The sequence below is a fragment of the Opisthorchis viverrini genome, assembly GCF_000715545.1.
Source record: "Opisthorchis viverrini unplaced genomic scaffold opera_v5_152, whole genome shotgun sequence".
Lineage (NCBI taxonomy): Eukaryota > Metazoa > Platyhelminthes > Trematoda > Opisthorchiida > Opisthorchiidae > Opisthorchis > Opisthorchis viverrini.
The window spans coordinates 1,043,355-1,055,320 of NW_008751808.1; the positions used below are offsets into that span (position 1 = coordinate 1,043,355).

Sequence of the window (11,966 nt, forward strand, 5' to 3'; positions counted from 1 at the left end):
CTTGACAACCCACTGAGAGTGCTGGATTTATGCACCAATTTACTAGCTCGCGCGTGCAATGCGCAGCTACCTAGCCCCCCTTTCAATCATCGATGAACGAAACTGTGGCAGTTACAACCAGTGTACGACGAGTAGGCGGTTGTTACAGCTGACAGTGATGATGATGATGATGATGATGACGGGCAATCGAAAATATGCGTACTGACCACTGTTTTTCTGCGATGCGTCTGACCCAAATTAGTAGAGGAGTTTCCTCGTCCTCACTTCAGTTTAGGTAAATAATAGCAAATAATAATTACAGTCACGTTTCAACTGTAGCACCATTTTGGTGTCTAGCTGACATGCCACTCGAGGGTTAAGATACTACTGGATTGCCCAGGCCTAAACAGTGGCAGTCGATATGTCAGGTTAGGTTCGAACCGTGGGCTTTCTGGTCAATTAGTTGGGTTCTTAACCACTCAGCTACCTAGAGCTCTAGGGCTTAGTCAGGGGTGGGTACACATACAGGGTGGGTATGCACACAGACTGGACTGAAACCTGAATACAGCCCTTTAGACTACCTGAGCACCATGAGGAGGACACCTAAAACATTTTTTCAAGGGGCTGGATAAGCCGTATTGTAAGCTGCGTTTACCACTGACCTATCCCAATTTTTTGTGTGATGACCTGTGGAAAAAAGAACATAGTTCACTACACACCTTGTTTTTTAATCGGTGTCCAGTCTTATTCTCTAAGATTGCTTTGACAGCAAGGGACAGGCTGATCTTTGTATAACCGCTAATAAACCCACAAGTTTAGCTGGGTTCCCTCGCACTCACCTGTCAAGTAAATGCTGGTCTGGGTGTTTCTAGCTACCTTGGTACATTTGCTCACTGTTTCATTCTTCCCATATATCCGGTGTCCTCTGTAACCAGAGTTTGTCTGTCATCAAAAATCAGATGTGACTACATCCCTAGAGGTACCAGCCTTCGTCATAGGATACAGAGAAATAATCACTGCAGTTGACCAATCAAAAGTTCACATTTTCTTTCTTGGCCGCATCCTGGGTCTGATGGCATTACATAAGTTTACGAGTGGGCCATAGGCAGATGGGCGATGTGTTAGTGACCCCGTTACTCTAGGAAGAAATCAATACTTCGTCAAATATTGGTTGCCAAATAAAAGTGTTGCCTATTTCCAATAACGATCGTTAATTATTCATCGAAATTAGCCAGCAGTACCTGGAATTTTTTGGGAGCTTAAAGTGGTACTCTCAAGTTTATTACTAAAGTATGCTGCAGTCAAACTAGTAGTACCAGTTATAAAATAATCGTTCAGCTGTAAAACACATCTGGTACCTAAGTGCCATTCCACCCGAAGGATACACGAGAGCTGAGGTTCCGCCAGATCACTCAAGCCCAGATAGGAGCAACCGAGATGCAGAGGTTGAGGTTAGAGTCACGAACCTCCTGGTCAGTAAATTGGCGATTAAACTGCCGAACCATCTCGAGCTCTGGTTAAACGAAGGATTTCTTTCTAGAGCTACAATATGCAAGGCTGCTTGACTCGCACTTTTTACCAAGGCCACCAGTTCCAAAAGTAACTTTATTTTCCGCTAGTATCGTATAAGAAGCTGGCACTCTGCTGTGATTTATTGACTCTACATGAAAACCCTCGGATGTTCATGGATCGTTCGGATCGCGAAGTCATATCGGTTTCTTTCGCTGTGTTTTCCGTGTGCATTCACCGCTAAATCAATATGCGGCTTTTCCAGCTCAATGGGTCTCTCTGTGCCATATACCTGAGAAGGTCGTGTACTCTTGGTAACCTTGCTCAGTTCCTCCAGTGTGTTACCCTGTCTGAGTACGATTGAACTCGCGAATTCCACCTGCCTATCGTCAGCCTCGAACATGTGCGCGGTCGTGCGAAAACTCGGCATGCCGAATGAATGCTGGATGAAATGCTCGGCGGAGTCACAGCGAGCTATAACAAACAGTAGTATGTGTGAGAAGAGACTCGTATGTGCGGGGCGGTCAATCTGGAGGGGTTAGTTTTAGAAAGCCCATAGAGTAGGCGACAACTGGTTGACTTGGTTCATCCTTCTGCAGATTTCGCATTTTCCTTTCCACCATGTAAGAAAATCCTATTATAACAGGTTTACCGGGTGTATCGATTCGCCCTGAAGATGCGCACCCTTAAGGCTGGCCTAAGTCTTACATTCATTATTAGACAGTATGCGCCTCGATCCACAATCTTGTGGTATTTTCTATACAACTAATCTAGGGATTGAATCGTTTCACTGTGAAAAATCAGTAACAGAAAAACAATCAAGAGCCTTTCTCACTATTCGGGTTGTTGTATGAATTTGGCCATGAACTTGGCATTAGATCACCGAAAAGAAGGCGAGACTTCAGATACAACAAATGACAAGTATGGAAAGGTTTGAGCGTAAGATTTTGCTTGACTAGTTGTGGTCTTCGAAACTGAACCCTTTCTGCTCTAAACTCCCCCAAATCCGTTAAGTTAATTTATATCTTCTGAACCATTTGTCCCGTCGTTAGGCACCAATGTTTGTCAGCCGAGGAACCTCCTCATAATCCTTAGGTTGTTTACTCACGTGGACTCCCTTCTTTGTCTACTATTATCCATAATTTTGAAGAAAGTCATGCCATTCAGTGCAACCTTATATCAGGTTGGTGTCATGAGGCTACTTGAACCAAGTGATGTGTGGTTCACTTCCATTTTTATCCCAAACAAAGTGCATATGAAGTGCGGTATCCCATCCAACGCCTGATCATACCTTGATGTACCTTGGACTGGGTGTACTGTGCCCAACTGTTGCATCAAAAAAGTCTTGTTCTAAAACACGTCCTCGTAAGGATTCGGTGGTAGCCCTGTGATGATGTCCGAAACAGCGTTTCCCAGTTATGGTGACCTTATTTGGACAACCAAAATAGTATTTGAGAATGTGGCATTGAATTTGTAGGATAGCTAGTTTTCAGCCTTGATTGTCATGCTATTTACTTTCCCGGGACAACGCTCTTGGGAGGCAGAATGTCTGTCCTATTACAAATAAACCCTGAACTGAGCAGTCTCCACTCTCGCTGGAGCCATTCACCCACCCAGACGTTAGTATTGAAATAAAAAGGTATCAGAATAACTCGTTCTTGCCCCGCGCCGCGTCAACTGTGGAAACAGAAAATGCGCGCAGTGCAAACATGAGCTAGTTGGAAATTGACACGGTGATTACTTAGGCTTGTGCCGGTAACGAGCAGATCAAAAACATATCAGTCCAGGTTACGGAAGCCCTGAGTTGGAGTACGAATTACACACTACGCAACTATTTAACAGGAGTCAACTTCGGTGAGTCCCCTGCAAGGAGGAAGGCCCTTTGCTGCAAAGTGGTTTATTAACAAACACCAGCTGAGCAGTTACAAGCTATTGGACAGGAAAGGAAGCGTCTCATATACACATAGTTTTTTAAAAAACTGAACACTCGCACGCGTCTTCTTGAGCTTTCGGTAGAAGTTGTGAAAGTCTTAAATTGAATCTCGGATGATACATTACGTAACCATGCAACAGGAGTCATCCATTATGGTATCCGAACTCGTGCAACGTAATAAAAAACTGTTTATTTGCTGAGAAAAATCAACTGTTTTTATCAAATAAGTCATAAAAGATCGCGGATATTCATTGACTATCACGCAATTACAAATGAACCCTGCAAATCAATTCTACAAGTTCCATAAAAAAACCCACCTTCCATTAGACGCGGTGCAGAGCTTCGCATTTTTCGTCAGTAGTATTTGCCGATTCACCGGTAACTTCCTGATCAAAGACATATCGGTAGAGGTTGTGAAAGTCTTACAATGAAGCGCGGACGATACATTACGTAACCGTGCAACAGGAGTCATCCACTCGTGAAACGTAATAAAAAATGATGTTTGTTTTCTGACTAAAACCAACTGTCTTATCAACTGAGTCATGAAAGAGGTTGATAGGGGATAATGATTTTGAATTATTCGATATATTTTGATGGTTTTACCCCCTGTACCTTCACCATTGACAACAACATAAACTTCGGTGAATTCACTTTCTCTGAGAAGTTTATGGTCATATCTGATCAACCAAAGATTGAAGTACAATGATTCAGGCAGCAACTGCTCAGAAAGATGGGAAATAGCATTACTGATGAAAAATAATCACAGATGGAGGGTTTATTAGCTGCGATTTAATTCACGTAGGGAATAAGTACTTTTCGTTGACTACTTTAATTGGAGTAAACACAAATGTACAGCAGGCGAATTGTGTTCGATAAACCCAAAATAACATGAAAAACGTCATTGATTTCATAATAGTGGGCATGTTTCAACTGGAAGTTCCGCCTAAAACACAGTCAGAATCTGGTTGGGGTACGAGAACTTTGATTTCTGATCAGTATAAAGTTGTACGAAACTTTTACAGACAGAAAAAAGCCGTCAACGGAATGTGACATTCAGGACTGTTCTTATCTCCTTTTGAATCTGACAAATCAGTGTTTACCATTTTCCTGTAGTTCTAAACAAGAGCATTTCTTTTCACGAAAAATCCTTCTCTAGCTTCCCCATTGTTTATCGATTTTTTCTTTGTTTTGAGCTGTGCGCCATATCTGATGCTGAAAGCAACGTTTGCAGTCGTACTGTTTGGATACTCTGTGTTCTCCCGGCTAGGTCGGCGGGAAACAAGCAAGTGAGTAGAGAAGCTTGCAGTTAGGTCAACCTAATGTGACTTCGCACGCTGAATAAACCAGAAAAGCTTGTTCGGTCCTGAACCGCCACTTGCCATGCCGTCGTTGGTCTTGCTTGATCAGAATTCGGTCTCATGTGGCTTCATCTGGCGCGCGAAATGGGGTCGGGTTTGCAGATGATAGTGTCAACCGCTTACAGGTACAAATCACTGAAGCACTGTTAGGCCTGGGGGGTTCATATTGCAAAGAAAATGAGTCACTGAAATATCCCTCCGGAGTGTTTTCAGGCAGAGGGCTCTTACGAAGGAATGTAGGAGAGACTGAGTATAATCAAAACTGTTTCTTGGATGGATGTGGTCTACAAGGAGGAAGTAAACTGTCGGTTGCAATTAACTTTTATCCCGACCTCAACAACCTCGCTGTGAATGGAGTACTGCTACAGCATTATCCAACCGCTTTGGTAATAATCACAACAGAAACCATCTTAGAATCGCCACAAGTCAAGCACCCAACTCTGTGTTCAGTGACTAGGCACGCACACTGTTCCCATCGGTATATGCTGTCTATTATTCCCAGAGTACTACAAAGCATTTAACACTTGCAGACTGTAGAAATTATTGAATTTGCTATGAAAATGTGGTCCGTCAAAAATGCCCCTTGTATTGTATTATGAAAGACACTGGACGCCCTGGCATTGAATTGGGCCAAAGAGCTGCAAAAGACTGGCACACCGGCCTACTGGGAGCATGAATACGGCAATTCTCTGGTGGGAGAGAACGTGGCTGATCGGATTACCGAGTGCGGGAAGATTACTGGTAAGTGGTGTGTGTGTGTGTGTGCACGCTAAATTACGCATCCAGTAGCATGAATCACAAATGAACCCACTGAATGTTAGGTTCCGTATATTTGTTTCCTAAAACTTGGTTTTTTATCATCTGGCTGTTGATCTGTTCACTGAGTTTGGCAACTGACCTACAAGTGTTTTACGCCATTCAAGGAGACATCATCAGCGCGCTGTTCAGCACAGATGATGTCTCCTCGAATGGTGAACATCTCTACAGGTCAATTGCCAAACTCGGTGAACAGATCAACAGCTACCTGACCAGCTATCAATGAATGTACCCAAGCCACCAACATTCCAATACACCGACAATTCTGCTTATTACGCTTATCATATGATCTGTTCTCATCTGAAGCTCATTTATGCCTTGTTGTCGTCGGATAGCTTCAAATACTTGGGCGGCTAATCATCTCAGATATCTCACAACTTTGAGAAGGCGTTCTTCGGCGACCGGCTTGATACGACTACTCTTCATATGTCTTGGACCTCAGTACATTTCCTCTCTCCCTACTGGTTTCTTAAAAAGTTTGCTTAAATTTATCATCCTTGAGAAACCGTCTGTCAGTCTGGACAACCAGTCATCGTCTGCGTGGACCAAAATGTGAATCCGTTCTGTCTGTTGGAGGGGGACAAGGGTGTGCTTTATTCCCCAAAGGCTCCACATTTAATCTATCTTTACTATCCACGTTGTTCCTTCACGTTTGTACGTTCCATGACTTCAACCAACCTACATCTCTGGCATTTCAACAGGCGGGTATCACGATCTACTATATTCGTTCACTCCATATTGACTCACTAGACCTAAAAAGTGAACATATTGCGATGAGCCTTTCCAGGAATAACTTGTATACTGGCGGTTTTAATCCTCCATTTTCTAAGAACAAAATTCGTTAATACTCTAGTGAAGTCGTATCTGGTTGTTAATCTGTTCACCGGACTTGGCATTTGGATTGCAAAAGTTTCATCACCAATCGAGCTGACACCGTCAGTGGGGGCTTGATGACAATGTCACTTTGATTGGTGACGAAACGTTTGCAATCCAACTGCCAAGCTCGGTGAACAGACCGACAACCAATCGGCGCACCCGAGCAACCTGTATTGCAGAACATTGCCAAGCCGTATTTCTTCAAAAGGTATGCGTTAGGAGGAATTACCCGCTTGTGATAAGCCAATAGTTTCGAATAGAGCAGGCACACAGACTTAAAGAGTTGAGGTACCCCCACCCCCTCAAAGAAGGGGACGAAGTCATCAGGGGGAAAAGGTTTTTTTTGGTCTATCACTGAGGGCAGGATACCTTCAAAACCACAGGTGCCTTAGCACCTTGCCAAACTACAAGGGAGTCGGCTGAAAGCAAAACAGTCTATGTTCATCTGTACTGCAGCTTTTCAGAAGCTCGAATAGAATATCCAGGTTGGGAAAATCGAACCAACGTTAAAACGACACTAATGTCTACGGATTTCAGCCTATTCTGCCTCTCCCATAGCAGACCGGCGTTGGTGAAGTGCTCGACTGGACCCCCGTAAACAACCACCTTCATCAGAGGTGCGATTCGGTTGTTTGTTCTGAGTGACAGTGATGAAAGTTGCGAGATTATTTGGTAGCTTCATACTGATCACCAACTGTTCTTCGGCAGCGTTGAGTTTGGGAGGCGATAGACGCAGTCGAGCTGCCTGGCGTCTCCCTGCTGATGATAAACAACCGCAGTAGTCAGCAGTCGGTGGTGAGACTTATCTCGAGTGTAGAGTTTTCATATTCATGACATTTTTCAGACGAGGCGCTTGCTGGGTGCAAAATTTCAATAAGTGTACAGGAGAAACTCTTGGACATCCGAAGAGTTTGGCTCACAAATTAATACATCTTATCAAGGTAGTACATGCGAATCTTGAATCTTAGAAAACTTGAGTCATAATTGGGACAATCTAGGTACCTCTATTCACACTGCGGAAAAGTCGACAGGATTTCAAAGCGTTCCAATGCAAGACTTCGTATTCCTTCAAAGGGTGTGTATAATTCACTGAGAAGGTTTGTTAGATATCGAGTCATGCATGGCCTAATTGTGGGGGTTACAATCGGGTGGAATCTGAGGGAGGGGTGTGTGGCTGATGCATCTGAGATTATACTGGAATTTGAACAAAACAGGAACAAAGGTCTGGACCACCGAGCTGAATAGTTTGAACAGCAGTTTAGTTAACCATCTGTTCCTGAATCCGTATTTTATCCCACCTGCTCAGGTTGAGAGGTGGTCTGCAAATAGTTTATGAGGTACTGATATGTCTCTTCATCTTGAGGTGCAATCGAGCCACAGCGCGACAGTCAGCGGTACTCAGAGACGGTGGCGAAACTTTCTGACTTGACCTGACCAAGTTGTTTCAACTAATTGGGGAAAAAGAGGATGTTCCAACAACCTGGGACCAATCAATCATCCTACGTATATCCAAAAGGGGTGTTCGGCGCGAACCTTATCACCCTAAACGTATGTCTGAGGACATCGGAGGGAAGTACGACCCGGTGAGGGTGCACTGACCACATCTTCGCATTACGTCGAATGAGTGAGCAGCCTGACGAATACAGCGAACGAACTGTTACTGCTTTACTTGACCTCATATGAGCCTTTGATTGCCTGGACAGACTGGCTCTTGTACATACACCTAGCCAAATAATAATCCCGTCAAGGTTTGTGAATATTGCCCGTGTCATTTAGTCCCACAGTTACGATAGCGTTAGCGTCTACAATGAAGCATCCAAAGGTTTCGCAAATTTTGTACGGAACGCCCCTTCCTCTTATTTTTGTCACTGACACCATCACTGACTGGTTGCAGTTAGGTTGCAAGCAAATGACCAAGCTCGGCAAACATATCAAACGGCCAACTGATGTGTACCCTCTACGTATGCTTTCCGAGGACCGCAAACTAGAGCGCGTCAATCACATATGGGGAAAGATAGTTGGACTCAGATTGAGCAGATGACACTGTTATGTCATTCGTCAGTTCCAGGGCCTCACGCTCCGATTGCAGTGCTTCAGCATGATGAACTTGGAGTTGTTGACCTATGTTGACAGTCGCATAAGTCGTGATTTCAATGTGACCCGTGAAGTCAATGCGCGCAGTACCAAGACACGAGGAGTATTTACCAAAATGTATCACAATTACGTATGCCCGCTCACCATAAAAAGCTGTATTTCCCAACGCAAACTCTTGTTGTGAAAGAACTCATGGGGGAGAGACCAGGACGTGACAAGAGGAAATAAGAGCTCCTACTGTTGGAGTGTTGTGTGATATTCGCATCTTCTTGGTCGGAACCCGTGTGCTTCTTCTTGCGTGTGTTTGAATACCCAAGTGGATGTGGGTACCCGCAAGCTCCTGTCGCCTCATAGCCGGACTGCCCAACCAACGCTTGTCTGTTGTTGTGTGTTTTAGGCGAAACTACTGAAAACGGGTGCGTTTTAGCGTTCGCAGATGGTGTAAACTATCAGGCAGTGAGATGGGTTTTTTTTGACATATTTTGGGATGATTTCTTCCATTTTATTCCAAGGTCAAACACTGGTTGAAAAGTGGTACAAAGAAAGTGAACTATATGACTATTCAACTGAGCCAAATTCCGTGGAATATGTGGGTAAGCGACAAATGTTATTCATCTTTTGTATCGATCGTTGTATTTATCAGTCCCACATGTGAGTTCTAGCTCGGCATCGGAAATCATTGACTGTGCCCTGTAACATCTATTCTGGTTTCCAAATGTGGTAAATATAGCATAAACGCTGTCGGGACGGAAACAAGAGGGAATATTTTGTGTGGTCGGTTGAATCATTTGCCCAAGTCTCTATTTTAGTAAGTAGGCCGGATTAATGTGGCCGCCGTTTCAACCCCCATCAAACTGACGACGGTTCATTCTGCAACACACTTGAGGTGAACATTAGTTCTCATGGCGTAAACGACAATCAGAATGAATCTTGGAGCTATGAGGATCGATCAGGTCTTCCTTAATCGAATGAGAGCTTGGAGCTCGGTACTCATCAGTAGCTTTCAGCGGGTGAATGTGTATGTATACATTCACGCATAAGTAGCCTATCGAACACTCCTTTCTCAAGGGACCACCACTCGCTTCTTAGACTTTGATGGTACATGACGTACCATAGTAAAGTAAGTTTTAATCAAATTAAAAGGACACTACTCATAAGGTTGGTGAAAACTCCTCGAGAACCCCCCGACTGGTTTCTCTCATCTTCGGGTTCATCAGTTTGCCAGTTTCCAGTTTCTGTGAGCCCTGTGTCCTAATCGAACCTAAATTGGACGCAATTAACGCCCATTTGCGAACTATTTTGGCTTTAACGGGAGACCCAACTGAAGAACCTCTCGTTTAGGATATTCTTCAACTGAATCGGCTACAAAAAGACCGTCTCATATTCAACTTGGTACGATATTCGATACATCGCAGTATATTTATTATCTTTGAAAGAATGTAACTTATAAGGTTGCTTAAAAATCTGACGGCCCACGACCGGCTTCGTCGTTCTTGCGACTTATCAGGTGGGCACAGTCCCAGAGTGCCCAGCAACCCATACGATATAGATTCGCGAAGCGTACTCGATCACAAAGTAGTTTGGTTTTATCGTTTTTAGAAAAGTTTAGAGACAATCGGTTGATTTATTGCTGAGCAAGGTTTCGCTTTTGACACAAAGGATTCGTCAGGTTACGAGGTTGGTTGAGGTTTAAGGCGGAACAAGAACAAACCGGCTAAGTTAAGATAACTTTGTGTTAAGTGTTGGACAAGGGATTTTGTGTGCTAGGGTCAACAAGTGTTAAGTTGATGGGGAAACATAAATGGATTTAGGTCCAGCTTAAGGTCTAGAGCTTCTGGTTCACGCGCTGATCCCTCTTGAACGTCGTTTGCACTTTCCGCCAGTCTGTGTGGATGAGCTAGTGCTACGATAGTTGTGTAAGGAAGAGGAATTCTATGAACTTAGGTCAGGTTTGCATTTCCACCCCGCTTCTACGCGCATTGACAACCACACAGTCACGTGTCAACTAGGCTTATCCAAGACCGCTCTCCATACACTCGCCAGTTCCACACCTTCGATTCTATTCACACTGTGATGCTTGGTAATTTCCGTCGGCTCGGCTGTGGTGAGGATCGCAGTCCTCGTCTTAAAACTTCCACATCCTCCAGATCTATTCTGTCCTGTGTCTAATGCGTGTGCCGAAATCGCTGAGTCTTTGATCAGCTTTTGGTATTTTTCCGTATTGTTTGGTGGTTTGTTTATCTTCCTTTTATTCCCACCAATTCTGGTGTGCCATTTCCTGGCACTCTGTCCCATGTAAACCTTAGTGCTGTCCTTGCGGTCCCTAGCCGCTTCAACCGGTAGGGGATCTTTCTATTGCACCAAAACTGAGCGTAGCGTTTTTCCCTTCTGGAAAGCTACTCGAATGTTGGCTAAGTTCAGCCATCTTCGAATAACTTCCAATGTTCCTGGTTTATATGGAATGAATTCTGTACCAATCCAGTCCTTATGGGGTCTAGATCCTTATTAATTGCCTCCTAATTCAACGCACCGGGTATCCATTTTCTTGAATTCTGTTGGCAATCTCGATTTCAGCTGCTGTTCGGTCGATCTCTTTTGTGCACAGCATTCTGACTCGATTTAACATCGATGAGGCATTACTAGCGTACACGGACTTTGGGTGTGTTGATGACAGTTCCCGCGTCTGTTGGCTTCTGGTTATACAGTTCATGAGGGGTAATGTGCCCGAGGTGGACTCTATCTCCATGCTTAACTTAATGTGAGGATTTCAACTATTGAGATAGTCGTGGGAGCTGTTCACGTTATCACATTTAATTACAATGATTGTATCGTTTTAACTTCAAATACACAAACCAAATCAACGATCAGGATGCAGTAGTCCATTCGACTGTGCAGGCCAACCTAAGTTTTTTCTCTTTAACCGTCTGTGGTACGGACAGATCCATGTTCACAGTTGGCTCAAGTGGTTAGAGCGTGGATTTGTCGACCGAGAGGTCCGTGTCTCGAACCCGATCTCTGTCTCTCGACTTCCCCTATCTAGGCTTAGGCAACCTGGAAGTATCCCAGCCCTCGTGCTTCCTTCGACAGGCATGGCAGCTAGGCACCGAAAGTGTCACAGTTGAACGATTTTTTCCACAGTTTCTCTTCTGTCATCTTAATACAGGAGAATATCTCTTCCTCCTATTTTGTAGGACATTTTACTCAGATGATCTGGAAGGGGAGTAAAGAGATCGGTGTCGGGATTGCACCCTCAAGGGATCTGCCGAATCGGGCCTTTATCGTGTGCTTCTATAACCCTCCTGGAAATGCCAAAGGGGAATACCGTGCAAATGTGTTCCCCCCGATTGTTCACTTTTGACACTAAATTTTGTTGGAAATCACTATTAAATGGCTGTTTTTAC

At 44.1% G+C, this 11,966-nt stretch overlaps 1 protein-coding gene across 1 annotated transcript in view; it reads left to right on the plus strand.

Annotated features, from left to right (window-relative positions):
- The window catches only part of T265_06948 (hypothetical protein), a gene marked incomplete at both ends in the record, with an annotated part of 40,396 nt that extends 28,430 nt beyond the window's left edge, over nucleotides 1-11,966 (plus strand). Inside the window, 3 exons of the mRNA XM_009172351.1 lie at nucleotides 5,382-5,520; nucleotides 9,078-9,158; nucleotides 11,757-11,966. Of these exons, the coding sequence (XP_009170615.1) occupies nucleotides 5,382-5,520; nucleotides 9,078-9,158; nucleotides 11,757-11,923 (387 nt within the window). The remainder of the gene's footprint in view (nucleotides 1-5,381; nucleotides 5,521-9,077; nucleotides 9,159-11,756) is intronic.